The sequence below is a fragment of the Aquila chrysaetos genome, unplaced genomic scaffold (assembly GCF_900496995.4).
Source record: "Aquila chrysaetos chrysaetos unplaced genomic scaffold, bAquChr1.4, whole genome shotgun sequence".
Lineage (NCBI taxonomy): Eukaryota > Metazoa > Chordata > Aves > Accipitriformes > Accipitridae > Aquila > Aquila chrysaetos.
The window spans coordinates 88,334-115,922 of NW_024470394.1; the positions used below are offsets into that span (position 1 = coordinate 88,334).

General features: G+C 58.6%; 3 protein-coding genes across 3 annotated transcripts; all 3 read right to left on the reverse strand.

The window, feature by feature from the left end:
* Window positions 1-598: 598 nt before the first annotated feature.
* LOC115338242 (ubiquitin carboxyl-terminal hydrolase 42-like) lies at window positions 599-27,330 on the reverse strand. The gene is made up of 12 exons (XM_030006748.1): window positions 26,953-27,330; window positions 6,590-6,747; window positions 6,038-6,238; window positions 5,046-5,156; window positions 4,868-4,970; window positions 4,654-4,721; window positions 4,425-4,495; window positions 3,886-3,968; window positions 3,515-3,626; window positions 2,690-3,144; window positions 2,019-2,154; window positions 599-1,732 (listed from the first exon to the last, which is right to left on the reverse strand). The coding sequence occupies exons 1-10, from the start codon at window positions 27,318-27,320 to the stop codon at window positions 2,944-2,946; spliced, it is 1,476 nt and encodes a 491-aa protein (XP_029862608.1). The 5' UTR covers window positions 27,321-27,330; the 3' UTR covers window positions 599-1,732; window positions 2,019-2,154; window positions 2,690-2,943.
* Window positions 18,719-21,119, reverse strand: LOC115338243 (serine/arginine repetitive matrix protein 2-like). The gene is made up of 3 exons (XM_030006749.1): window positions 21,043-21,119; window positions 20,373-20,508; window positions 18,719-20,086 (listed from the first exon to the last, which is right to left on the reverse strand). Exons 1-3 carry the CDS (start codon window positions 21,117-21,119, stop codon window positions 19,259-19,261), a joined length of 1,041 nt encoding a protein of 346 aa, XP_029862609.1. The 3' UTR covers window positions 18,719-19,258.
* LOC115338245 (ubiquitin carboxyl-terminal hydrolase 36-like) lies at window positions 21,280-22,039 on the reverse strand. The gene is made up of 2 exons (XM_030006752.2): window positions 21,869-22,039; window positions 21,280-21,497 (listed from the first exon to the last, which is right to left on the reverse strand). The coding sequence occupies exons 1-2, from the start codon at window positions 22,022-22,024 to the stop codon at window positions 21,297-21,299; spliced, it is 357 nt and encodes a 118-aa protein (XP_029862612.1). The 5' UTR covers window positions 22,025-22,039; the 3' UTR covers window positions 21,280-21,296.
* Window positions 27,331-27,589: the final 259 nt, after the last annotated feature.

The following is a 27,589-nucleotide window of genomic DNA, read 5'->3' on the forward strand; positions in this document are numbered from 1 at the left end:
TAACTGCCAGTAGCTGTAGCACAGAATTAATTAGGTGCGCTTAAGCAGTTAGGTCTTTGTTCTACATGTTTAAAAAGAGAGGCAGCTAAATGTTACGGGTTTTTTTCCCAATATTTTGACAGAGTGCTCCAAAGTACTTTATTTCTGTCTGGCTTTCAGTGGTGCATTTCCCTGTAGTCAAATAATAACTCTGTATTTTGGAGATGGCTGATTTAATGGTGTCAGTTCACGGCTGTGCAAGTTAAGTTAGTGCAAAAGGAAAACCAAATACTTTTTTATCATATAAGTATTTTATTGGATGTATATAAATATCTGCATACCTTCTTAGTACGAAGTGAATTCTGGAGATTTGTTCTTTATTTTTCATTTTACTCTTTGAAGTTTTACACTTCCCTTTCAGCTTTATTGGCCGAGCAAGCAAGATGTGCAGCAGCAGCAGCAGCGCAAGGGCTGTGGCTATTGCGGTGGATCCGTAAGCGTAGATTCTGATGACGTTACAGCCTTGTCCCGCAGCCCCCCGGGATTATCTCCCTGCAGCAGGGCTGTGAGGAGGGGAGGAGACACTTTCCCACCCTGGCAAGAGCGTTTACTTTTACGCTAAGAATGCGTTCAGAAGGGTATCAGTTCGTCTTAACACCGGTTTGTTCAAATCACTCTAGCAAAGTGACTCACTGCCGCACATCTTGCTTGCTCGGTCAATAAAGCTGTTAGATGTTCTCCTCCTCCCGGCTGAGGGGTCGTAGTTTGCGGTGTCCACAAAGCGGCTGCGGAGATCGTAACCCTGCCACGGGGATCTGCTTCGCTCCCTCTGCCTCGGCAGGATTTGGTCCTGAGCAGCCCCGGGTGCCGGAGCCTGCTTGGAGCGGGCACTGGAGGGTCCTGGAGCCGCATCGTCCCTTGGGACTCGCTCACGACGTGGAGGACTTCTTCTCACGCTTCTTCTCCGTCCTCCTCTCGCGGAGCGATGGTCGTCCGTGTACTCCACGAAGCGGCTGCGGAGATTATAACCCCGCCGCGGGGATCGGCTCCGCGTTCTTTCCCGCAGCTGAGTTTGCTCCCCGGCATCCCGGGATGCGGGAACCCGCTTGGAGCTGGTGTTGGAGGTCCAAGCAGGCGAGTCATCCCTGGGGGTTTGTTCATGACTCGGAGGACTAGTTCTCCTCCTCCTCGCTGAGCCACGGCAGTCCGTGTACTCCACGAAGCGGCTGCGGAGAGTATAACCCCGCCGCGGGGATCGGCTCCGCGTTCTTTCCCGCAGCAGTCTTTGCTCCCGAGCAGCCCGGGATGCGGGAGCCCACCGGGAGCTGGCGTTGGAGGTCCACGGAGGTGAGTCATCCCTGAGGGCTTCTTCACGACTCGGACTCCTCCTCCTCCTTGCTGAGAGGCTGTAGTCCGTGGGGACCGTGAGCCAGCTGCGGAAATCGTTGTCCCGTTGCGGGAAGCTGCTCCAGGCCCTCTCCCTGATCACGTTCCTCTGGCAGCAGGAACAGGAGCTGAATCCGTCCTCCTCCTCCTCGTCGTCGTCGTGTTGCACGGCGTGCAGCCCAAGGTCAAACAGTTGACGGCAGAACGGGAAGCCAGGTTGGGTTCTGGACGTGTACGAGGCCACGCTGCGCCCGCCTGGCCGGGCTGCAGATGCCTCCCGTGCATCTGGCCAGTTTAACTGGCTGGTGCTGGTCCTTGTAGAGGAGCTGGTGTCGTCTGGAGAATCCTCCATGCCCACCGCCGTGTTCTGCAAAGAGAGCTGTGAAAAGGCCCTGCCCTTTCCCCATGAAAGGACCAGAACGGTGGGGAACCCCCAGAAACCGTGGGACGGGACAGCTAAGGGCGTCCCAGAGCTTCTCCTGGCGGGCCGCAAAGGCAGAAGAACCAAAGGTGGACAAATGGGGTGGATCGAGGTGGGATGCTTTGAGAGGGAGAAGCGTTGCAGCTTTGAAGAAAGCTGCAGCCTGGGAGGGAAAAGAGAACGATGCCAAGATCCCGGAAAGAAATGCACTGATCCATCTCCCCGGACTTACCTTAGTCCTAGGAAGAAGACCCCATGGTCCCGCAGGATCTTCCTGCTTGCTGCCGGCCGCCCACTGCCTCAGGAAGGCGCGGGCATGTGATGGTATCCGTGGGGAAGAAGGCCTTCCTCCCCTGAAATCAGGGCTCCTGGAGAAAAAAAAAAAGTGATTTCTATTTAGGGCTGTTCTTGCAGCTTTCCCTGGGGTCCAGCCACTGTCTTGGAGTGGTTTCTATGACAGAGAGAAGACGTATCCGAACCTACAAATTTGAAATTTGGTTGGGGTCTTCCCACCAGGTCTGCCCTTGTCGGAGCAAGACCTCATCTTTATACTCCCTACGGCCTCCGTTTCAGAGACTCGTAAAATGGTTGGGGTTGGCGGGGACCTTCAAGATCATCTCGTTCCGTCTCCCCTGCCACGGGCAGGGACACCTTCCACTAGACCAGGTTGTTCAAAGCCCCGTCCAACCTGGCCTTGGACGCTTTCAGGGAAAGGGCATCCACAACTGCTCTGGGCAACCTCTTCCAGTGTCTCACCACCCTCACCGTAAAGAATTTCTTCCTAACAGCTAACCTAAACCTACCCTCTTTCAGTTTAAAACCGTTCCCCCCTCGTCCTATCACTGCAATCCCTCGTAAAAAGTCCCTTCCCATCCTTCCCTTTAAGTACTCTCCTGTTATTACCTGACATAAAACAGCAAATAGGCTTGCTGCTGGAGAACCGTGCTGATGTCACAACGATCCACAGATGAATCGTTCATCTCGTACCACAGCCCATTGCTGGCCTGTAAAAAAAAAAGGCAACGGTATCTGGAGACGAACTGCGTGGTTTCTCCACAAAAACGGAGGCAGAAGAACTACAGAACCAAGAGTACGCCAAAACAAACCCAACCCAGCCTCTAAGGAGACCTTCTCCTTGGCTGCCAGTATCGCTGCCGTCAAAGTTTGTCTTCCTCAGCACACGTTTTTCTCGTGTGTGGGAGGAAGTTGCTCTTTACCTTCGTGTAGCAGAAATAGTGTCCCGAATCACAGCTATTACCGCTATGCACCAGGACAGCGTATAAAGAGTAGAAGAGCGGTTCTCCATCCGTCTGAGACATGTACGGGCGAAGATCCAAGCAGTTGGAATACTTCACAACCTACGGAGAGACCAAGAGCGCTCAGAAACGATCCTGAAAGACTCCACGAAGTAGCCTTCCAAGACCAGGGGCCAGAGGTGTATAAATACATCTTTGGGGCTCATGAACACTTGTTTTTTTTTCCCCAAAGCAACAGGTAATGGTTTGGGTGGCAGGAAACTGTTCTCGGCCAAAGCAGCTCTCTCGGAGCAGAGTACGTCCTTGTCTTCCCGCGGCAACTCTCCTCTCCCCAGAAGGGAACACGAAAAACTCAACATGAGTTGAGTGAAAGAAAGAAAGAAAGTTTCTTTTCACGCTTGCGAAAGAGCGTACTGCTTTGGGAAATAGCCCGCTCCAGGACGAGAACGTCGCCCTCCAGTTGCAGACGCACCTTGTCGATCTTCCCGCCGGTGAAGTCTTCAAACCTCTTCAGACAGACGGGGAGAACCTTGGGCGCGCGATGGATTGTAAACCTCTTGGAGGCGGCGACCTTCTTGTTACACCTTGAAACCAAGCACAGAGCCAAGTGCTGAAACGCGACCTTCATAGACGCCCTAGCTTGCCCCAAGAAGGCCAGGCATCCTTTCACGTCTCACACGCCCCTCCGCTGTTTTAAGGCTGCTCGGATGCATAAAGCCGTATTAAAATCCCCGTGCCTCGTTATTGCGCATCTAACCCATGTGAAAAAATGACTTATGCTAGAGTATGTGCAGCACCTTCACGCAGGATCTAGTATTAATATGGTGTTAATAATCATCTTACTGGCTGCATGTAAAGCAGTTTTCACCGTCCAGCTGCTCGGGTTTCACGAAGTCCGTCAGCGCTGCGGTGACAGATGAGACCGCCTGGAGGAGCGAGGAAGGAGAGAACTGATCTCCGGGAAATGCCGTCGCCCAAACTCGGATCAGGAGTTGACAAGAAGACCCAGGCGGCTGACGCGAGCCACCGGGAACCCGCAAGCGGCGCCCACGAGGAGGCAGAACGAGGGCACGATGCCGAACATTTCCCTCGATTCCTGGGGCTATCAAGAGCTACGTCTCTGCGCCGCTGCTCAGTTCAGCTACCGATGGCGTGCAGGGTCATCAATAATGAAAATAAGACAACCCGTCAGCCTAGGAGTCAGACGGGTGTTGAGGGAGGGCAAAAAAGAAGGAGGATGCAGAGGGATCCTTCCATTCCACTTCCCACCCACCACCAAGCTCTCTTGTGTTCACGATACGCGTTTTTAAAGCAACTGCCTTGATTCTGGAAAGCTACAGGGGCCGTGCGACGTCTTGAAGCGCAATTACAAGCTCTCTTACCTTGATATCCAAAGGAATATCCAGAAAGGCCTCGTAGGAATCGGAAGCCACTTTGCAGCTCGAGCACGTGACTGGAAGGAAATTCAAAATGCTCAGCGGTAGGGGAAGTCAAGGGTGCCGCTTTACGTCCTTCATACCTACTGCGCCAGTCACACCGTCGGCTGTTCATCGCAGGCAGGCAGAAGGGCACAGACAATTCCAAGGAGAGCAACGGTTGTGGAAAAAGTACCTCTGGATCTCAGAAAGCCTCCAAATATTTGGTGGATGATGGTAGTCGATTCAGAAGAGGTGTCCAAGCTGGAAATAAATGGTAAGGCAGAGAGTTATCTCCTCCCGGAGTTTTGCTTTGTGTGAAAGCCCTGGGCATAGTTTTTCCTTGACGGCACTACACCAGGAGTCCAAAGGGCTCGGGAACATCGCAAAGGGAATTTGCTTGCGCTTACTCGCTGATTCCGCTCAGGCAAGCTCTCTGCATGGCATCAATAGCGTAACGTAAGAACTCGTGGGCATCTTCCTGCATGCCAAGCTGGAAATGTTCTCCTATTACTAAAAAAGAAGAAGTTAGTCGCTTTCTCCTACAAGAACAGAAGAAAACTCGTCAAAGCACCTGAAATGACTCACGTGTGAGAACACTGATGACGGCCGAAGGATAGATGGCCCTGCCTGACGAGCGCAGGACGGTGTTAACGTGGTTTTCCATTCTACACATCACGCAGAAGCCTTGCTGACGACCTGAAGAGGGAGGGAGGGAAGCAAGAGCCTTAGGTGAGCAAAACATCCGCAGCGATGGGAAACCGAGTGGGGATTTTTGAAGTTCTAAGAACAGTCTCCGCTCCTGCCAAGGTGAGAGCGTCCCAACAAGCCCAGGCCATTTTAGTGCAGAGAAAACTTTCTTCAGAGGGGATGTGAAACTGACAGAATATTTCTGTGCAATAAGCAAAGAGGGTTTAACCTGCAGGAATAGGGACCAAGACCTGGGGCTAGAAAGGGGTGCCCTTCCGAAGATGAACACGGCTAGATACGGCAAGCGCCTTCTAGGCTTGAGTGTTCAAAGAAGGAATTGGCAAAGAAGGGCTGCTTTTCTCTTAAATTCCGCATTCTTGGAATTTAAGAATTCTCGGGGAATTGGCAAAGAAGGGCTGCTTTTCTCTTAAATTCCGCATTCTTGGAATTTAAGAATTCTCGGGGAATTGGCAAAGAAGGGCTGCTTGTCTCTTAAATTCCGCATTCTTGGAATTTAAGAATTCTCGGGGAATTGGCAAAGAAGGGCTGCTTTTCTCTTAAATTCCGCATTCTTGGAATTTAAGAATTCTCGGGGAATTGGCAAAGAAGGGCTGCTTTTCTCTTAAATTCCGCATTCTTGGAATTTAAGAATTCTCGGGGAATTGGCAAGAAGGGCTGCTTTTCTCTTAAATTCCGCATTCTTGGAATTTAAGAATTCTCGGGGAATTGGCAAAGAAGGGCTGCTTTTCTCTTAAATTCCGCATTCTTGGAATTTAAGAATTCTCGGGGAATTGGCAAAGAAGGGCTGCTTTTCTCTTAAATTCCGGATTCTTGGAATCCTTGGGAAGCGCCTGACAGATTTACAAGGAGATGTTCGTAAAAGCACTCACACGACCGGCTGTGCTCACGAGAGAGCAGGTAGTTGGCCGGGGGGGGTGTGTATGTCAGGCACTGCAGGACGGAGTTGAGGAAGCACGTGTTGCCCGAGTTGTGGAGTCCTGCTCCGGCTCTCCATCGCTGCTGCCAGTCCATGTAAATGTTCTCCGGGGGAAAGAGGATCCTTTGTGGCGGAGCCATTCCCTCAGCAACGACTGCAGGGAAACGACATTTGAAAAGAGATGAGACAATATTGTTGCACGAAGGCACGTGTGAAAAAGTTGAGTTCTCTACAGGAGCACCCAGTACAACCAGCTTAAGCATCCAACACGGAAGCGTCAGGGGAAGCCTAACAGTGCCGTTGAAATTTTTCTGGTCAAGAAAGAGTTTTGGAAAACAACGGGTTCCCCTGCTGACTTTCCCTAAAGTCCAACAAACCCACGCTCTGCTTTCTGTGCCTTGGGCTACCTTCCTTTCCCTCTAGAGTCTTGAACTGCAGTATCAAGTCTTCCCTTTTCCTGACTGTAATTTCAGGAAAACAAGCAAGTACCTAGCCCAGAAATTACCTTTGCAGCTGGGGTCGGTCGCCGTGCCGTTCCTGAACCAGGTCGCCACGCCAACGAAGGCAACAAGTGGTGCCGAAACCCGGGAAAGTCGCCTGGAATCGGGTGAACGGCGGCCGGAGCGGCAGGACCAGCCCGGCGGGGAGGACGCTCCCGGACCAACAAGGAGGATGGAAGCCCTTGTGAAGGTCGTATCACAATTACCTAAGCAGTAGGGGTATTGATTGTAAAGCCAAAGATTTTACTCTCGCGGTTGCGAGGCTTTTACAAATTGGGCTCATTGACCAGCCGGTGGATATTCTCCACCCCGAAGCGTGGGACAAGCGCACTAAAGCGCTTGCCGAGGAGACGATGTCCTCGGGTTGTGGGGGAAAGTCGTACGGGCCCTGCAGAAGGCCACGCAAGAGCAGGAGACCCGGAGGGCGGCAAAGGACTGTTTGGCGATCATCCCGAAACTGGGAGTCGGAGCAGCCACACAGACCCCGCACCCCCCAGATAATGCTGAGTCCGCTGAGCCTAAGCATCGGCGAGAGGGTGGCGTGCCCCCTCGATCCCCGAACCCCGACCCGCTTACGGAGGGACAGAAACGAGCTAAATCCTTCTGGGGTGGGCTAGCCGAGGAGGCCAGGGACGCCGCCGGAGAAACCGGAGTCTGGGGAAGCCTGGGCCGGACCACCGCCTTACGCGCCCCAAGATGGCGCCGAGCAGAAAGGCAAGGGGCGAGGATGCCCTTGGCGGGAACAGGGAGGAAGCGCCAGCAGTAACAAGCGCACACAAAAGGCAAGGGGAGGAGAACGGGAAGGAGAAGGGTGGTGGGGGCGACCGGGAAGGGGAGGGGAGCGCGAGCGAAGGGCGGAAAGCCAGTCAGAGCGGCCATCTGCAAAAATGCCCTCACAGGGCAAACAGCCCGCCGAGCAGAGGGCGGGCCGAACCAAGAGGGCGGGGGGGAACCAAGAGGGCGGGGGGGAACCAAGAGGGCGGGGCGAACCAAGAGGGCGGGGGGAACCAAGAGGGCGGGGGGAACCAAGAGGGCGGGGGGAACCAAGAGGGCGGGGCGAGCCAAGAGAGAGGAAACCGGAAGTTTCCGGTCAGTCGAGTTCCGACTCTGGATCAGACACCAGCTGGGACGAGTGGCTCGCAACCGATTCCAACTTAGAGGAGGATGAAGTGACAGAGATAATGTGTGATGCACTAACCGCAAAAAAAAAAAAAAAAAAAAAAACCAAAACCCCAGGAGTCCCCTCCAGCCCACGGCACCCTGCCCCACCAGCCCCTCCTCGCCGTCGCAGGTATCCCGCAGCTTAGGACGAGAGGAAACGGCCTCAAGTTGAGGTAAGGGAGATTTAGGTCAGATATTAGGAAAAATTTCTTTACTGAGAGGGTTGTTAAACATTGGAACGGGCTGCCCAGGGACGTGGTTGAGTCACCATCCCTGGAGGTATTCAAAAAGCGAGTGGACGGGGTACTTCAGGACATGGTTTAGCGGGCATGGTTAATGGTTGGAAACTAGTGGTTTCCACCTGGGGGGGGGCAAGAACAGACCCCACAGAGCCGTGGGGCGGAACGGATTTTGCGTGTCCCCCCCCGCCCCCCCACCTCCGCCGTGGGGCAGCTCCCCGAGCACTCACCGTTGACGTACCCTCAGCCCGGAGTCGCTCCAAGAGGGGCCGGACGCTGAACGGTCGCCCCACGACCACCGTAATTCGCTACGGGACAGCGTCAGTAACCCCCCCCGCAGCCCCCCCAAAGCCCACCGCAGCACGTCACCAGAGCCTCAGAGCACCCCAGAGACCCCCCCCCACCCCACCAACTCCCTCAGAAATCCCCGGGGACCCCCCCCAACACCCTTGGGATCCCCAGGGACCACCCAACACCCTTGGGATCCCCCAGGGACCCCCCCAACTCCCTTGAGATCCCCCAGGGACCCCCCCAAACCCCTTAGGATCCCCTGGGGACCCCCCCAACACCCTTGGGATCCCCTGGGACCCCCCCCAACACCCTTGGGATCTCCAGGGACCCCCCCAACACCCTTGAGATCCCCCAGGGACCCCCCCAAACCCCTTAGGATCCCCTGGGGACCCCCCCCACCTCCCTTGGGACCCCCCAGAGCACCCCCCCAACTCCCTCAATATCCACTGAGGAACCCCCACCGCTGCCGCTGACCCCCGCAGCACGTCCCTAGAGCCCCAGAGCACCCCAGAGACCCACCCCCACCCCACCAGCACCCCTTAGGATCCCCTGGGGACCCCCCCCAACACCCTTGGGATCCCCTGAGACCCCCCCCAACACCCTTGGGATCCCGTGGGACCCCCCCAACACCCTTGGGATCCCCCAGGGACTCCCCCAACTCCCTTGGGATCCCCTGAGACCCCCCCCAACACCCTTGGGATCCCCTGGGGACCCCCCCCGACACCCTTGGGATCCCCCGGGGAGCCCCCCAACTCCCTTGAGATCCCCCAGGGACCCCCCCAAACCCCTTAGTATCCCCTGGGGACCCCCCCAACACCCTTGGGATCCCCTGGGTTCCCCCCCCAAGTCCCTTGGGATCCCCCTGGGACCCCCACAGCACCCTTGGGATCCCCAGGGACCCCCCAACACCCTTGAGATCCCCCAGGGACCCCCCCAAACCCCTTAGGATCCCCTGGGGACCCCCCCAACACCCTTGGGATCCCCTGGGACCCCCCCCCCCACACCCTTGGGATCCCCAGGGACCCCCCAACACCCTTGAGATCCCCCAGGGACCCCCCCAAACCCCTTAGGATCCCCTGGGGACCCCCCCACCTCCCTTGAGATCCCCCAGGGACCCCCTCAACTCCCTCAATATCCACTGGGGAATCCCCACGGCTGCTGCTGACCCCCACAGCACGTCCCCAGAGCCTCAGAGCACCCCAGAGATCCCCCCCACCCCCCCCAGCACCCCTTCGGATCCCCCTGGGGACCCCCCCGACACCCTTGGGATCCCCAGGGATCCCCCAACAGCCTTGGGATCACGTGGGACCCCCCCAACACCCTTGGGATCCCCCAGGGACCCCCCCAACTCCCTTGGGATCCCCTGAGACCCCCCCCAACACCCTTGGGATCCCCCGGGGACCCCCCCGACACCCTTGGGATCCCTGAGACCCCCCCCAACACCCTTGGGATCCCCCTGGGACCCCCCAACTCCCTTGGGATCCCCTGGGGAGCCCCCCAACTCCCTTGAGATCCCCCAGGGACCCCCCCCAACTCCCTTGGGATCCCCTGGATTCTCCCCCCAAGTCCCTTAGGATCCCCCTGGGACCCCCACAGCACCCTTGGGATCCCCAGGGACCCCCCCAAACCCCTTAGGATCCCCTGGGTTCCCCCCCCAAGTCCCTTGGGATCCCCCTGGGACCCCCCACAGCACCCTTGGGATCCCCAGGGACCCCCCCCAACTCCCTTGGGATCCCCAGGGACCCCCCCCAGTTCCCTCAATAGCCACCGGGGAACCCCCACCACTGCCGCTGACCCCCGCAGCACGTCCCCAGAGCACCCCAGAGACACCCCCCCCACCCCACCAGCTCCCTCAGATATCCCTGGGACCCCCCCAACACCCTTGGGATCCCCCGGGGACCCCCCCAACACACTTGGGATCCCCCAGGGACCCCCCCAACTCCCTCAATATCCACTGAGGAACCCCCACCGCTGCCACTGACCCCCGCAGCACATCCCTAGAGCCCCAGAGCACCCCAGAGACCCACCCCCACCCCACCAGCACCCCTTAGGATCCGCTGGGGACCCCCCCCAAACCCCTTAGTATCCCCTGGGGACCCCCCCAACACCCTTGGGATCCCCTGGGTTCCCCCCCCAAGTCCCTTGGGATCCCCCTGGGACCCCCACAGCACCCTTGGGATCCCCAGGGACCCCCCAACACCCTTGAGATCCCACAGGGACCCCCCCAAACCGCTTAGGATCCCCTGGGGACCCCCCCAACACCCTTGGGATCCCCTGGGACCCCCCCCCCACACCCTTGGGATCCCCAGGGACCCCCCAACACCCTTGAGATCCCCCAGGGACCCCCCCAAACCCCTTAGGATCCCCTGGGGACCCCCCCACCTCCCTTGAGATCCCCCAGGGACCCCCTCAACTCCCTCAATATCCACTGGGGAATCCCCACGGCTGCTGCTGACCCCCACAGCACGTCCCCAGAGCCTCAGAGCACCCCAGAGATCCCCCCCCACCCCCCCCAGCACCCCTTCGGATCCCCCTGGGGACCCCCCCGACACCCTTGGGATCCCCAGGGATCCCCCAACAGCCTTGGGATCACGTGGGACCCCCCCCAACACCCTTGGGATCCCCCAGGGACCCCCCCAACTCCCTTGGGATCCCCTGAGACCCCCCCCCAACACCCTTGGGATCCCCCGGGGACCCCCCCGACACCCTTGGGATCCCTGAGACCCCCCCCCAACACCCTTGGGATCCCCCTGGGACCCCCCAACTCCCTTGGGATCCCCTGGGGAGCCCCCCAACTCCCTTGAGATCCCCCAGGGACCCCCCCCAACTCCCTTGGGATCCCCTGGATTCTCCCCCCAAGTCCCTTAGGATCCCCCTGGGACCCCCACAGCACCCTTGGGATCCCCAGGGACCCCCCCAAACCCCTTAGGATCCCCTGGGTTCCCCCCCCAAGTCCCTTGGGATCCCCCTGGGACCCCCACAGCACCCTTGGGATCCCCAGGGACCCCCCCCAACACCCTTGGGATCCCCTGGGACCCCCCCCAACTCCCTTGGGATCCCCAGGGACCCCCCCAGTTCCCTCAATAGCCACCGGGGAACCCCCACCACTGCCGCTGACCCCCGCAGCACGTCCCCAGAGCACCCCAGAGACACCCCCCCACCCCACCAGCTCCCTCAGATATCCCTGGGACCCCCCAACACCCTTGGGATCCCCCAGGGACCCCCCAAACACACTTGGGATCCCCCAGGGACCCCCCCAGTTCCCTCAATAGCCACCGGGGAACCCCCACCGCTGCCACTGACCCCCGCAGCACGTCCCTAGAGCCCCAGAGCACCCCAGAGACCCACCCCCACCCCACCAGCACCCTTTAGGATCCCCTGGGGACCCCCCCAAGTCCCTTGGGATCCCCTGAGACCCCCCCCAAAACCCTTGGAATCCCCCTGGGACCCCCCCAAGTCCCTTGGGTTCCCCCAGGGAGCCCCCCAACTCCCTTGAGATCCCCCAGGGACCCCCCCAAACCGCATAGGATCCCCTGGGGACCCCCCCAACACCCTTGGGATCCCCTGGGTTCCCCCCCCAAGTCCCTTGGGATCCCCCTGGGACCCCCACAGCACCCTTGGGATCCCCAGGGACCCCCCCCAACACCCTTGGGATCCCCTGGGACTCCCCCAACTCCCTTGGGATCCCCCAGGGACCCCCCCCCCAACTGCCTCAATATCCACTGAGGAACCCCCACCACTGCCGCTGACCCCCGCAGCACGTTCCCAGAGCCTCAGAGCACACCAGAGACCCCCCCCCACGCCCCAAGCACCCCTTGGGATCCCCCTGGGGACCCCCCCCGACACCCTTGGGATCCCCAGGGACCCCCCCAACTCCCTTGGGATCCCCTGAGACCCCCCCCAACACCCTTGGGATCCCCCGGGGACCCCCTCAACTCCCTCAATATCCACTGGGGAATCCCCACGGCTGCTGCTGACCCCCACAGCACGTCCCCAGAGCCTCAGAGCACCCCAGAGATCCCCCCCCCCCCCCCAGCACCCCTTCGGATCCCCCTGGGGACCCCCCCGACACCCTTGGGATCCCCAGGGACCCCCCCCCAACACCCTTGGGATCCCCTGGGACTCCCCCAACTCCCTTGGGATCCCCCAGGGACCCCCCCCAACTGCCTCAATATCCACTGAGGAACCCCCACCACTGCCGCTGACCCCCGCAGCACGTCCCCAGAGCCTCAGAGCACCCCAGAGACCCCCCCCACGCCCCAAGCACCCCTTGGGATCCCCTGGGGACCCCCCCAACTCCCTTGGGATCCCCCAGGGACCCCCTCAACTCCCTCAATATCCACTGGGGAATCCCCACGGCTGCTGCTGACCCCCACAGCACGTCCGCAGAGCCTCAGAGCACCCCAGAGATCCCCCCCACCCCCCCCAGCACCCCTTCGGATCCCCCTGGGGACCCCCTCGACACCCTTGGGATCCCCAGGGACCCCCCCCAAACCCCTTTGTATCCCCTGGGGACCCCCCCAACACCCTTGGGATCCCCTGGGTTCCCCCCCCAAGTCCCTTGGGATCCCCCTGGGACCCCCACAGCACCCTTGGGATCCCCAGGGACCCCCCAACACCCTTGAGATCCCCCAGGGACCCCCCCAAACCCCTTAGGATCCCCTGGGGACCCCCCCCAACACCCTTGGGATCCCCCAGGGACCCCCCCCAAACCCCTTAGGATCCCCTGGGGACCCCCCCACCTCCCTTGAGATCCCCCAGGGACCCCCTCAACTCCCTCAATATCCACTGGGGAATCCCCACGGCTGCTGCTGACCCCCACAGCACGTCCCCAGAGCCTCAGAGCACCCCAGAGATCCCCCCCACCCCCCCAGCACCCCTTGGGATCCCCCTGGGGACCCCCCCGACACCCTTGGGATCCCCAGGGACCCCCCAACATCCTTGGGATCCCCTGAGACCCACCCCAACTCCCTTGGGATCCCCAGGGACCCCCCCAGTTCTCTCAATAGCCACCGGGGAACCCCCACCACTGCCGCTGACCCCCGCAGCACGTCCCCAGAGCACCCCAGAGACACTCCCCCACCCCACCAGCTCCCTCAGATATCCCTGGGACCCCCCCCAACACCCTTGGGATCCCCCAGGGACCCCCCCAACACACTTGGGATCCCCCAGGGACCCCCCCAACTCCCTCAATATCCACTGAGGAACCCCCACCGCTGCCACTGACCCCCGCAGCACATCCCTAGAGCCCCAGAGCACCCCAGAGACCCACCCCCACCCCACCAGCACCCCTTAGGATCCGCTGGGGACCCCCCCAACACCCTTGGGATCCACTGAGACCCCACCCAACACCCTTGTGATCCCGTGGGCCCCCCCCAACACCCTTGGGATCCCCCAGGGACCCCCCCCAACTGCCTTGGGATCCCCTGAGACCCCCCCCCAACACCCTTGGGATCCCCCGGGGACCCCCCCCGACACCCTTGGGATCCCTGAGACCCCCCCCCAACACCCTTGGGATCGCCCTGGGACCCCCCAACTCCCTTGGGATCCCCTGGATTCTCCCCCCAAGTCCCTTAGGATCCCCCTGGGACCCCCACAGCACCCTTGGGATCCCCAGGGACCCCCCAAACCCCTTAGGATCCCCTGGGTTCCCCCCCCAAGTCCCTTGGGATCCCCCTGGGACCCCCACAGCACTCTTGGAATCCCCAGGGACCCCCCCCAACACCCTTGGGATCCCCAGGGACCCCCCCAGTTCCCTCAATAGCCACCGGGGAACCCCCACCACTGCCGCTGACCCCCGCAGCATGTCCCCAGAGCACCCCAGAGACACCCCCCCACCCCACCAGCTCCCTCAGATATCCCTGGGACCCCCCCCCAACACCCTTGGGATCCCCCAGGGACCCCCCCCAACTCCCTTGGGATCCCCCGGGGACCCCCCCCAACACCTTTGGGATCCCCTGGGGAGCCCCCCAACTCCCTTGAGATCCCCCAGGGACCCCCCCAAACCCCTTAGGATCCCCTGGGGACCCCCCCAACACCCTTGGGATCCCGTGGGACCCCCCCAACACCCTTGGGATCCCCCAGGGACCCCCCCAACACACTTGGGATCCCCCAGGGACCCCCCCCAACTCCCTCAATATCCACTGAGGAACCCCCACCGCTGCCACTGACCCCCGCAGCACGTCCCTAGAGCCCCAGAGCACCCCAGAGACCCACCCCCACCCCAGCAGCACCCCTTAGGATCCCCTGGGGACCCCCCCAACACCCTTGGGATCCCCTGAGACCCCCCCCAACACCCTTGGGATCCCGTGGGACCCCCCCAACACCCTTGGGATCCCCCAGGGACCCCCCAACACCCTTGGGATCCCCTGAGACCCCCCCCAACTCCCTTGGGATCCCCCGGGGACCCCCCCCGACACCCTTGGGATCCCCCTGGGACCCCCCCAACTCCCTTGGGATCCCCTGGGACCCCCCCAACTCCCTTGGGAGCCCCCTGGGACCCCGCCCACCGCGGCGGAAGGGCCCCGCCCACCACCCGTCACCAAGGCGACGCCCGGCGCCATTTTGGCGTGGGGAGGTGGCCGCCATTTTGGGAAGGGCGGGGAGAAGGCGGCCGGTCCCAACCGTCCCGCCCCGTCCCCGCCCCTGCCGGGGACCCGGCGGGTAGACGGAGGTGGAGCGGGACGGACAGGTACCTCCGTTCGGTTCCCGCATGGATCTCCGGGTTCCCGAGCCCGGCCTCGGCTTCAACCCCCCCCCCCCCCCCCCCCCGCTCCCCTGCTCATTCCCCTCAGGGCCCCCCCGGGGCGGCCGGGGCACCCCTGGGAGAGGTGGGGGGGGGGAATGTTCTGAGGCCTGGTCCTTTTTGGGGCGGACACACACGCGTCCCACTTGGGTCCTTGTCAGGGAGGACACCCTGATGCCCAGGTTCGTTGGAGCGGGGGGGGTCGGCAGATCCCGATGCCTGGTCCCTTTGTGGGGGGCAGATCCCGATACCTGTGCCCCCACACATGCGTGCATCTACACCCCCCACCCCCCCCACACCACGGTGGCAGCTGCCACAGCTGCGTTTTGGGGGTGCTCTGGGGCTGCAGCACCTGTTTTGGGGCCTCAGAACCCGATTTGGGGGTGCTGTGGGGCCGCAGCACCCATTTTGGGGCTGCAGCATCTGTTTTGGGGGTTCTCTGGGGTGTCAGCACCCGTTTTGGGGCCTCAGAACCCAATTCCGGGTGCTCAGGGGCTGCAGCACCCATTTTGGTGTTGCTCTGGGGCCGCAGCAACCGTTTTGGGGCCTCAGAACCCCTTTTGGGGGTGCTCTGGAGCTGCAGCACCCCATTTTGGGGCCACAGCACCCGTTTTGGGGGTGCTCTGGGGCCGCAGCAACTGTTTTGGGGCTGCAGCATCCCTTTTGGGGGTGCTCTGGGGCCGCAGCACCCGTTTTGGGGCTGCAGCATCCCTTTTGGGGGTGCTCTGTGGCCCCAGTACCCATTTTGGGGGTGCTCTGGGGCTGCAGCACCCGTTTTGGGGCTGCAGCACCCGTTTTGGGGGTGCTCTGGGGCTGCAGCACCCGTTTTGGGGCTGCAGCACCCCTTTTGGGGGTGCTCTGGGGCCCCAGCACCCGTTTTGGGGCCTCAGAACACGTTTTGGGGGTGCTGTGGGGCCGCAGCACCCGTTTTGGGGCTGCAGCATCCCTTTTGGGGGTGCTCTGTGGCCCCAGTACCCATTTTGGGGGTGCTCTGGGGCCCCAGCACCCGTTTTGGGGCTGCAGCACCCCTCTTGGGGGTGCTCTGTGGCCCCAGTACCCCTTTTGGGGGTGCTCTGGGGCTGCAGCACCCATTTTGGGGCCTCAGAACACAATTTGGGGGTGGTCTGGGGCCCCAGCAGCCATTTTGTGGCCGCAGCACCCCTCTTGGGGGCTGCTGTGGGGCTGCAGCACCCGTTTTGGGGCTGCAGCACCTGTTTTGGGGGTGCTCTGGGGCCTCAGCACCCGTTTTGGGGCCACAGAACCCGTTTTGGGGGTGCTCTGGGGCCGCGGCACCCGTTTGTGGCCGCAGCACCCCTCTTGGGGGTGCTCTGGGGCCACAGCAAACATTTTGGGGCTGCAGCACCCCTTTTGGGTGTGCTCTGGGGCCACAGCAACAGTTTTGGGGCCTCAGAACATGATTTAGGGGTGCTCTAGGGCCGCAGCACCCGTTTTGGGAGTGCTCTGGGGCTGCAGCACCCATTTTGGGGCCTCAGAACCAATTTTGGGGCTGCAGCATCCCTTTTGGGGGTGCTCTGGGGCCCCAGCACCCCTCTTGGGGGTGCTCTGGGGCCGCAGCACCCGTTTTGGGGCCGCAGCACCCATTTTGTGTCCGCAGCACCCCTTTTGGGGGTGCTCTGGGGCCCCGGCACCCATTTTGGGGCCGCAGCACCCGTTTTGGGGGTGCTCAGGAGTCTCAGCACCTGTTTTGGGGCCGCAGCACCCCTCTTGGGGGTGCTCTGGGGCTGCAGCACCCGTTTTGGGGCCACAGCACCCGTTTTGGGGGTGCTCTGGGGCCGAGGCACCCATTTTGTGGCCGCAGCACCCCTCTTGGGGGTGCTCTGGGGCTGCAGCACCCGTTTTGGGGCTGCAGCACCTGTTTTGGGGGTGCTCTGGGGCTGCAGCACCCGTTTTGGGGCTGCAGCGCCTGTTTTGGGGGTGCTCTGAGGCCGCAGCACCCGTTTTGTGGCCTCAGAACCTGATTTATGGGTGCTCTGGGGCCCGCAGCACCCATTTTGGGGCCGCAGCACCCATTCTGGGGGTGCTCTGGGGCCGCAGCACCCATTTTGGGGCCTCAGAACCTGATTTTGGGGGTGCTCTGGGGCCGCAGCACCCGTTTTGGGGGTGCTCTGGGGCTGCAGCACCCGTTTTGGGGCTGCAGCACCTGTTTTGGGGGTGCTCTGGGGCCGCAGCACCCATTTTGGGGCCTCAGAACCCGATTTTGGGGGTTCTCTGGGGTGTCAGCACCCGTTTTGGGGCCTCGGAACAGAATTTGGGGGTGGTCTGGGGCCCCGGCACCCATTTTGTGGCCGCAGCACCCCTCTTGGTGGTGCTCTGGGGCTGCAGCACCCGTTTTGGTGCTACAGCGCCTGTTTTGGGGGTGCTCTGAGGCCGCAGCACCCGTTTTGGGGCATCAGAACCTGATTTATGGGTACTCTGGGGCCACGGCACCCATTTTTTGGCCGCAGCACCTCTCTTGGGGGTGCTCTGGAGCTGCAGCACCCGTTTTGGGGCCTCAGAACCCGATTTGGGGGTGCTCTGGGGCCCCGGTACCCATTTTGGGGCTGTAGCACCTCTCTTGGGGGTGCTCTGGGGCCACAGCAACCGTTTTGGGGCCGCAGCACCACTTTTGGGGGTGCTCTGGAGCTGCAGCACCCGTTTTGGGGGTGCTCTGTGGCCCCAGTACCAATTTTGGTGGTGCTCTGGGGCTGCAGCACCCGTTTTGGGGCTGCAGCACCCCTTTTGGGGGTGCACTGGGGCCTCAGCACTTTTTGGGGCCTCAGAACCCGATTTGGGGGTGCTCTAGGGCCGCAGCACCTGTTTTGGGAGTGCTCTGGGGCTGCAGCACCCATTTTGGGGCCTCAGAACCCATTTTGGGGCTGCAGCATCCCTTTTGGGGGTGCTCTGGGGCCCCATCACCCGTTCTGCACCGTTCTGTATCTATTTATCCCCCAGTGTTCATCCGCGGACCAAAAATCCCGTCTTTTAACCCCTCCGTATACAGCTGAAATAAGAATTTGGGATTTATTTTTTTTCTTTTTTTGTTTGTTTGTTTGTTTTTCAGATGTCCTGGCGTAAGCATCTCGCGATGCTCAGCAGGGCGCGGGGCCGAGAGGGACGTTCGCGACCCGGGGAGCCCGTCCCGGTGCGGAGCAGAGCACGAGATGTGCAGGCACGTACCTATGTAAAAGGCATTATGAAAGTCACAAGCTGCCGGTCGGGGTCTTTTCCCTTGGTTTGTGCTTTTTTTGGGGGGGGTGAATAAGAAGGAGGGGGTCCGGGGGGGGTGATGACATCATTTGGGGCACCCCAATGTCACCGGGGAGGGGCAGGGATGTGGCGGAGGAGAGCAGGTGAATGAGGGATGGGGGGGTCCCCCCCCCAAAAAAGGGGGATCCCAGCCCAAAAATGCCTGAACATGGATGGAGGGGGAGTGTTAAAAAATACTAAAACACTAAATATGGGTGTGAGGTGTTGAAACGGAGAAAAAAAATCTCTCATTCTCATATATATTGAAAAATAATATTCATTTATATATAAAAGGATTTAAAAATAAAGCTCCATGTCTAATATATTAGACGAAGCATTTTAGAATTATATATTATAATATATAATATAATATATATATAGTATATATTCCCTGGTATTTCCACCAATTGCCCCAAAACCTACAGAGAAGGAAACACCCCATAAATGACACATGCAAGGCCAACAAATGTTTTTAATTCTGTCTTTGTCTTTTCTGCCTCTTGGCTCCAACCGAGTGTTGTTTTTGCAAGGTGATCCCAAAAGCAGAAAACAAATAGAAGCTCTTCCTCCAGGGACCTGTGGGCAGGCGGGCCAGCTGGCAGAGTTTTCCGAGTCTCTGGAAGTTCTTTCTGAGCTTTTCCTGGCCAGAGGCAGCGCTGGGAGGAGGGAGAGGGTGGGCTGCCGGTGTCCTTTGTGCAGCTTGGTCCTTGCTTTGGTACTTCATGGATTCTTCTTCCCCCTCTTCCTCCTCTCCAGCATTGCAGAAGTTAGATGTTGTGCTTCTGCCTCATCTGGGAAGCCCTTCTCCTCCTCCCGGCTGAGGGGTCGTAGTTTGCGGTGTCCACGAAGCGGCTGCGGAGATCGTAACCCCGCCGCGGGGATCTGCTTCGCTCCCTCTGCCTCGGCAGGATTTGGTCCTGAGCAACCCCGGGTGCCGGAGCCTGCTTGGAGCGGGCACTGGAGGGTCCTGGAGCCGCATCGTCCCTTGGGACTCACTCACGACGTGGAGGACTTCTTCTCACGCTTCTTCTCCGTCCTCCTCTCGCGGAGCGATGGTCGTCCGTGTACTCCACGAACCGGCTGCAGAGATTATAACCCCGCCGCGGGGATCGGCTCCGCGCTCTCTCCCGCAGCTGAGCTTGCTCCCCGGCATCCCGGGATGCGGGAACCCGCTTGGAGCTGGTGTTGGAGGTCCAAGCAGGCGAGTCATCCCTGGCGGCTTGTTCATGACTCGGAGAACTAGTTCTCCTCCTCCTCGCTGAGCCACGGTAGTCCGTGTACTCCACGAAGCGGCTGCGGAGAGTATAACCCCGCCGCGGGGATCGGCTCCGCGTTCTTTCCCGCAGCAGTCTTTGCTCCCGAGCAGCCCGGGATGCGGGAGCCCACCGGGAGCTGGCGTTGGAGGTCCACGGAGGTGAGTCATCCCTGAGGGCTTCTTCACGACTCGGACTCCTCCTCCTCCTTGCTGAGAGGCTGTAGTCCGTGGGGACCGTGAGCCAGCTGCGGAAATCGTTGTCCCGTTGCGGGAAGCTGCTCCAGGCCCTCTCCCTGATCACGTTCCTCTGGCAGCAGGAACAGGAGCTGAATCCGTCCTCCTCCTCCTCGTCGTCGTCGTGTTGCACGGCGTGCAGCCCAAGGTCAAACAGTTGACGGCAGAACGGGAAGCCAGGTTGGGTTCTGGACGTGTACGAGGCCACGCTGCGCCCGCCTGGCCGGGCTGCAGATGCCTCCCGTGCATCTGGCCAGTTTAACTGGCTGGTGCTGGTCCTTGTAGAGGAGCTGGTGTCCTCTGGAGAATCCTCCATGCCCACCGCCGTGTTCTGCAAAGAGAGCTGTGAAAAGGCCCTGCCCTTTCCCCGTGAAAGGACCAGAACGGTGGGGAACCCCCAGAAACCGTGGGAGGGGACAGCTAAGGGCGTCCCAGAGCTTCTCCCGGCGGGCCGCAAAGGCAGAAGAACCAAAGGTGGACAAATGGGGTGGATCGAGGTGGGATGCTTTGAGAGGGAGAAGCGTTGCAGCTTTGAAGAAAGCTGCAGCCTGGGAGGGAAAAGAGAACGATGCCAAGATCCCGGAAAGAAATGCACTGATCCATCTCCCCGGACTTACCTTAGTCCTAGGAAGAAGACCCCATGGTCCCGCAGGATCTACCTGCTTGCTGCCGGCCGCCCACTGCCTCAGGAAGGCGCGGGCATGTGATGGTATCCGTGGGGAAGAAGGCCTTCCTCCCCTGAAATCAGGGCTCCTGGAGAAAAAAAAAAGTGATTTCTATTTAGGGCTGTTCTTGCAGCTTTCCCTGGGGTCCAGCCACTGTCTTGGAGCGGTTTCTATGACAGAGAGAAGACGTATCCGAACCTACAAATTTGAAATTTGGTTGGGGTCTTCCCGCCAGGTCTGCCCTTGTCGGAGCAAGACCTCATCTTTATACTCCCTACGGCCTCCGTTTCAGAGAATCGTAAAATGGTTGGGGTTGGCGGGGACCTTCAAGATCATCTCGTTCCGTCTCCCCTGCCATGGGCAGGGACACCTTCCACTAGACCAGGTTGTTCAAAGCCCCGTCCAACCTGGCCTTGGACGCTTTCAGGGAAAGGGCATCCACAACTGCTCTGGGCAACCTCTTCCAGTGTCTCACCACCCTCACCGTAAAGAATTTCTTCCTAACAGCTAACCTAAACCTACCCTCTTTCAGTTTAAAACCGTTCCCCCCTCGTCCTATCACTGCAATCCCTCGTAAAAAGTCCCTTCCCATCCTTCCCTTTAAGTACTCTCCTGTTATTACCTGACATAAAACAGCAAATAGGCTTGCTGCTGGAGAACCGTGCTGATGTCACAATGATCCACAGATGAATCGTCCATCTCGTACCACAGCCCATTGCTGGCCTGTAAAAAAAAAAGGCAACGGTATCTGGAGACGAACCGCGTGGTTTCTCCACAAAAACGGAGGCAGAAGAACTACAGAACCAAGAGTACGCCAAAACAAACGCAACCCAGCCTCTAAGGAAACCTTCTCCTTGGCTGCCAGTATCGCTGCCGTCAAAGTTTGTCTTCCTCAGCACACGTTTTTCTCGTGTGTGGGAGGAAGTTGCTCTTTACCTTCGTGTAGCAGAAATAGTGTCCCGAATCACAGCTATTACCGCTATGCACCAGGACAGCGTATAAAGAGTAGAAGAGCGGTTCTCCATCCGTCTGAGACATGTACGGGCGAAGATCCAAGCAGTTGGAATACTTCACAACCTACGGAGAGACCAAGAGCGCTCAGAAACGATCCTGAAAGACTCCACGAAGTAGCCTTCCAAGACCAGGGGCCAGAGGTGTATAAATACATCTTTGGGGCTCATGAACACTTGTTTTTTTTTTCCCCAAAGCAACAGGTAATGGTTTGGGTGGCAGGAAACTGTTCTCGGCCAAAGCAGCTCTCTCGGAGCAGAGTACGTCCTTGTCTTCCCGCGGCAACTCTCCTCTCCCCAGAAGGGAACACGAAAAACTCAACATGAGTTGAGTGAAAGAAAGAAAGAAAGTTTCTTTTCACGCTTGCGAAAGAGCGTACTGCTTTGGGAAATAGCCCGCTCCAGGACGAGAACGTCGCCCTCCAGTTGCAGACGCACCTTGTCGATCTTCCCGCCGGTGAAATCTTCAAACCTCTTCAGACAGACGGTGAGAACCTTGGGCGCGCGATGGATTGTAAACCTCTTGGAGGCGGCGACCTTCTTGTTACACCTTGAAACCAAGCACAGAGCCAAGTGCTGAAACGCGACCTTCATAGACGCCCTAGCTTGCCCCAAGAAGGCCAGACATCCTTTCACGTCTCACACGCCCCTCCGCTGTTTTAAGGCTGCTCGGATGCATAAAGCCGTATTAAAATCCCCGTGCCTCGTTATTGCGCATCTAACCCATGTGAAAAAATGACTTATGCTAGAGTATGTGCAGCACCTTCACGCAGGATCTAGTATTAATATGGTGTTAATAATCATCTTACTGGCTGCATGTAAAGCAGTTTTCACCGTCCAGCTGCTCGGGTTTCACGAAGTCCGTCAGCGCTGCGGTGACAGATGAGACCGCCTGGAGGAGCGAGAAAGGAGAGAACTGATCTCCGGGAAATGCCGTCGCCCAAACTCGGATCAGGAGTTGACAAGAAGACCCAGGCGGCTGACGCGAGCCACCGGGAACCCGCAAGCGGCGCCCACGAGGAGGCAGAACGAGGGCACGATGCCGAACATTTCCCTCGATTCCTGGGGCTATCAAGAGCTACGTCTCTGCGCCGCTGCTCAGTTCAGCTACCGATGGCGTGCAGGGTCATCAATAATGAAAATAAGACAACCCGTCAGCCTAGGAGTCAGACGGGTGTTGAGGGAGGGCAAAAAGAAGGAGGATGCAGAGGGATCCTTCCATTCCACTTCCCACCCACCACCAAGCTCTCTTGTGTTCACGATACGCGTTTTTAAAGCAACTGCCTTGATTCTGGAAAGCTACAGGGGCCGTGCGACGTCTTGAAGCGCAATTACAAGCTCTCTTACCTTGATATCCAAAGGAATATCCAGAAAGGCCTCGTAGGAATCGGAAGCCACTTTGCAGCTCGAGCACGTGACTGGAAGGAAATTCAAAATGCTCAGCGGTAGGGGAAGTCAAGGGTGCCGCTTTACGTCCTTCATACCTACTGCGCCAGTCACACCGTCGGCTGTTCATCGCAGGCAGACAGAAGGGCACAGACAATTCCAAGGAGAGCAACGGTTGTGGAAAAAGTACCTCTGGATCTCAGAAAGCCTCCAAATATTTGGTGGATGATGGTAGTCGATTCAGAAGAGGTGTCCAAACTGGAAATAAATGGTAAGGCAGAGAGTTATCTCCTCCCAGAGTTTTGCTTTGTGTGAAAGCCCTGGGCATAGTTTTTCCTTGACGGCACTACACCAAGGAGTCCAAAGGGCTCGGGAACATCGCAAAGGGAATTTGCTTGCGCTTACTCGCTGATTCCGCTCAGGCAAGCTCTCTGCATGGCATCAATAGCGTAACGTAAGAACTCGTGGGCATCTTCCTGCATGCCAAGCTGGAAATGTTCTCCTATTACTAAAAAAGAAGAAGTTAGTCGCTTTCTCCTACAAGAACAGAAGAAAACTCGTCAAAGCACCTGAAATGACTCACGTGTGAGAACACTGATGACGGCCGAAGGATAGATGACCCTGCCTGACGAGCGCAGGACGGTGTTAACGTGGTTTTCCATTCTACACATCACGCAGAAGCCTTGCTGACGACCTGAAGAGGGAGGGAGGGAAGCAAGAGCCTTAGGTGAGCAAAACATCCGCAGCGATGGGAAACCGAGTGGGGATTTTTGAAGTTCTAAGAACAGTCTCCGCTCCTGCCAAGGTGAGAGCGTCCCAACAAGCCCAGGCCATTTTAGTGCAGAGAAAACTTTCTTCAGAGGGGATGTGAAACTGACAGAATATTTCTGTGCAATAAGCAAAGAGGGTTTAACCTGCAGGAATAGGGACCAAGACCTGGGGCTAGAAAAGGGGTGCCCTTCCGAAGATGAACACGGCTAGGTACGGCAAGCGCCTTCTAGGCTTGAGTGTTCAAAGAAGGAATTGGCAAAGAAGGGCTGCTTTTCTCTTAAATTCCGGATTCTTGGAATTTAAGAATTCTCGGGGAATTGGCAAAGAAGGGCTGCTTTTCTCTTAAATTCCGCATTCTTGGAATTTAAGAATTCTCGGGGAATTGGCAAAGAAGGGCTGCTTGTCTCTTAAATTCCAGATTCTTGGAATCCTTGGGAAGCGCCTGAGAGATTTACAAGGAGATGTTCGTAAAAGCACTCACACGACCGGCTGTGCTCACGAGAGAGCAGGTAGTTGGCCAGGGGGGGTGTGTATGTCAGGCACTGCAGGACGGAGTTGAGGAAGCACGTGTTGTCCGAGTTGTGGAGTCCGGCTCCAGCTCTCCATCGTTGCTGCCAGTCCATGTAAATGTTCTCCGGGGGAAAGAGGATCCTTTGTGGCGGAGCCATTCCCTCAGCAACGACTGCAGGGAAACGACATTTGAAAAGAGATGAGACAATATTGTTGCACGAAGGCACGTGTAAAAAAGTTGAGTTCTCTACAGGAGCACCCAGTACAACCAGCTTAAGCATCCAACACGGAAGCATCAGGGGAAGCCTAACAGTGCCGTTGAAATTTTTCTGGTCAAGAAAGAGTTTTGGAAAACAACGGGTTCCCTGCTGACTTTCCCTAAAGTCCAACAAACCCACGCTCTGCTTTCTGTGCCTTGGGCTACCTTCCTTTCCCTCTAGAGTCTTGAACTGCAGTATCAAGTCTTCCCTTTTCCTGACTGTAATTTCAGGAAAACAAGCAAGTACCTAGCCCAGAAGGTAACCCTACGAATGTCAGATCTTGCTACGAGCAACGTCTTCTTTCAAAGATTGTACATAGCTGCAGAGCAGTGACAAAACGCGTCTCCCTGCGTCTAACTGAAAACACCTGGGTAAGTCTTGGGTGCTATCGGGAAACGCCCCAGAATTCCCTCTCGGTTGTCAGGACCTCAACATTCAGGGATGGAGCACCAGCCACCTCCGTTGCCTTTGGGGATTCGCAACATCCAAGCCTGCTGCCGAAGCTGTTACTCACAGGACTCGTTCGCCATCGCGGCCGTTGCTCCTCGCAGGAACAGAGGGCAAAGCTTGGGATGACAAAGGATGTCAGGACACGCTCCAGAAAGGCAAGATCAGCGCAAATCCCGTCACCTGATCACAAAGAAATAATCGTAGCTCAACAAAACAATTAAAAAAAAAAAAACCCCAAACGCCACCCACAGAACAGGATCCGCCATCGGAAGTGTTTCGGCTTGTCACCGCTGCAGAGCTGCGTTCTGACGGCCCCACTGTCGCAGGACACCAGCTGACGGCAATTCCCAAGGCCCTTTTGAAAGACTGCGTTGCGTGTCAGCTTCTCTGAAGACGACCTGCTCCTCACCATTAACACCAGTCCTCGGGTTCTCCAGCCCACACTTTCCCACCTTGTACGCCGGAGCGACCGGCTTTCAGCCGCTACTTTAACGCCTGCCTTTGCCGTGCTCCTTTTCTGTCTCCTTTCCTACCGCGTCAGTCGGGGCGGGCTTCTTGCCATTCTAGGCTGAGCCCAACACCTCAGACTACGCTACCACCCCCCCTACTTACCTATCGTAGGAGATGGTAAAGAAATAAGAATTAGCGAACAGGAACTCTGCCCATAGCCCACCTCTGGCCAGCCCATCAAGGCGCAATAGCTCAGCCTACAGCTCCGAAGGTATAGACCAGCCTATACTTTTATCCCGTATCTACCTACTCTATGATCTGTCCTGAAAGTCAAGTCATAATTACCTTTGCACGAGGATGGCAGTTGAGGAGAAGCGGGCAGTAAACGATAAATGGTTGGGGAAAAAAAGTAGGCACGCGAGGAGCAGAGGAAGGGTCTGAGTTATCCCGAAGGCCAGCTCAGCCCAACTGGCTGCCTCTGGCTCGCTTTTCGGGATGCCAAGCGCCGGCCAGGTGAGGTCACGAGCGCCGGGCGGGTGCCGCATCGCTGCCCCTTTGTGACACGGGGACGCGCTGCGGCCGCAGCCCGGGCACCTCAGGTAGCCAGCAACTGGGAGCCACTGGGCTTCCCCATGCACTGCCGGCGAAGGGCTGTTCATCCGCTGGCGGAGCTCCCACCTCTTCCCTGAGCCGCACCAGCCAGGTGAATCAAAAGCTGCCCAGGGCTGTAAGGATGCCTCTTCACACCCGGGTTGACCTTGGATTTCTTTTCCACTCTTCCCAGGTACAGGACTGTGTCTGAGAAGTTCGTGTAGCAAAGCACGTTGGTCTCTTGCGGGTTCATTTTCCGATGAATTTTTATCTGCCCCTCGAGATACAGCCACGGGCTGACTCTGAACCGGCGCTACCGAAGAAAAATCTTCAACAACTGCACTGGGTTGACCTTGGCTGGCTGCCGGGCCCCCCCCCCAGCTGCTGGGATAGCACTCACACGACCGGCTGTGCTCACGAGAGAGCAGGTAGTTGGCCGGGGGGGGGTGTGTATGTCAGGCACTGCAGGACGGAGTTGAGGAAGCACGTGTTGCCCGAGTTGTGGAGTCCTGCTCCGGCTCTCCATCGCTGCTGCCAGTGCATGTAAATGTTCTCCGGGGGAAAGAGGATCCTTTGTGGCGGAGCCATTCCCTCAGCAACGACTGCAGGGAAACGACATTTGAAAAGAGATGAGACAATATTGTTGCACGAAGGCACGTGTGAAAAAGTTGAGTTCTCTACAGGAGCACCCAGTACAACCAGCTTAAGCATCCAACACGGAAGCGTCAGGGGAAGCCTAACAGTGCCGTTGAAATTTTTCTGGTCAAGAAAGAGTTTTGGAAAACAACGGGTTCCCTGCTGACTTTCCCTAAAGTCCAACAAACCCACGCTCTGCTTTCTGTGCCTTGGGCTACCTTCCTTTCCCTCTAGAGTCTTGAACTGCAGTATCAAGTCTTCCCTTTTCCTGACTGTAATTTCAGGAAAACAAGCAAGTACCTAGCCCAGAAATTACCTTTGCAGCTGGGGTCGGTCGCCGTGCCGTTCCTGAGCCAGGTCGCCACGCCAACGAAGGCAACAAGTGGTGCCGAAACCCGGGAAAGTCGCCTGGAATCGGGTGAACGGCGTCCGGAGCGGCAGGACCAGCCCGGCGGGGAGGACGCTCCCGGACCAACAAGGAGGATGGAAGCCCTTGTGAAGGTCGTATCACAATTACCTAAGCAGTGGGGTATTGATTGTAAACCCAAAGATTTTACTCTCGCGCTTGCGAGGCTTTTACAAATTGGGCTCATTGACCAGCCGGTGGATATTCTCCACCCCGAAGTGTGGGACAAGCGCACTAAAGCGCTTGCCGAGGAGACGATGTCCTCGGGTTGTGGGGGAAAGTCGTACGGGCCCTGCAGAAGGCCATGCAAGAGCAGGAGACCCGGAGGGCGGCAAAGGACTGTTTGGCGATCATCCCGAAACTGGGAGTCGGAGCAGCCACACAGACCCCGCACCCCCCAGATAATGCTGAGTCCGCTGAGCCTAAGCATCGGCGAGAGGGTGGCGTGCCCCCTCGATCCCCGAACCCCGACCCGCTTACGGAGGGACCGAAACGAGGTAAATCCTTCTGGGGTGGGCTAGCCGAGGAGGCCAGGGACGCCGCGGAGAAACCGGAGTCTGGGGAAGCCTGGGCCGGACCACCGCCTTACGCGCCCCAAGATGGCGCCGAGCAGAAAGGCAAGGGGCGAGGATGCCCTTGGCGGGAACAGGGAGGAAGCGCCAGCAGTAACAAGCGCACACAAAAGGCAAGGGGAGGAGA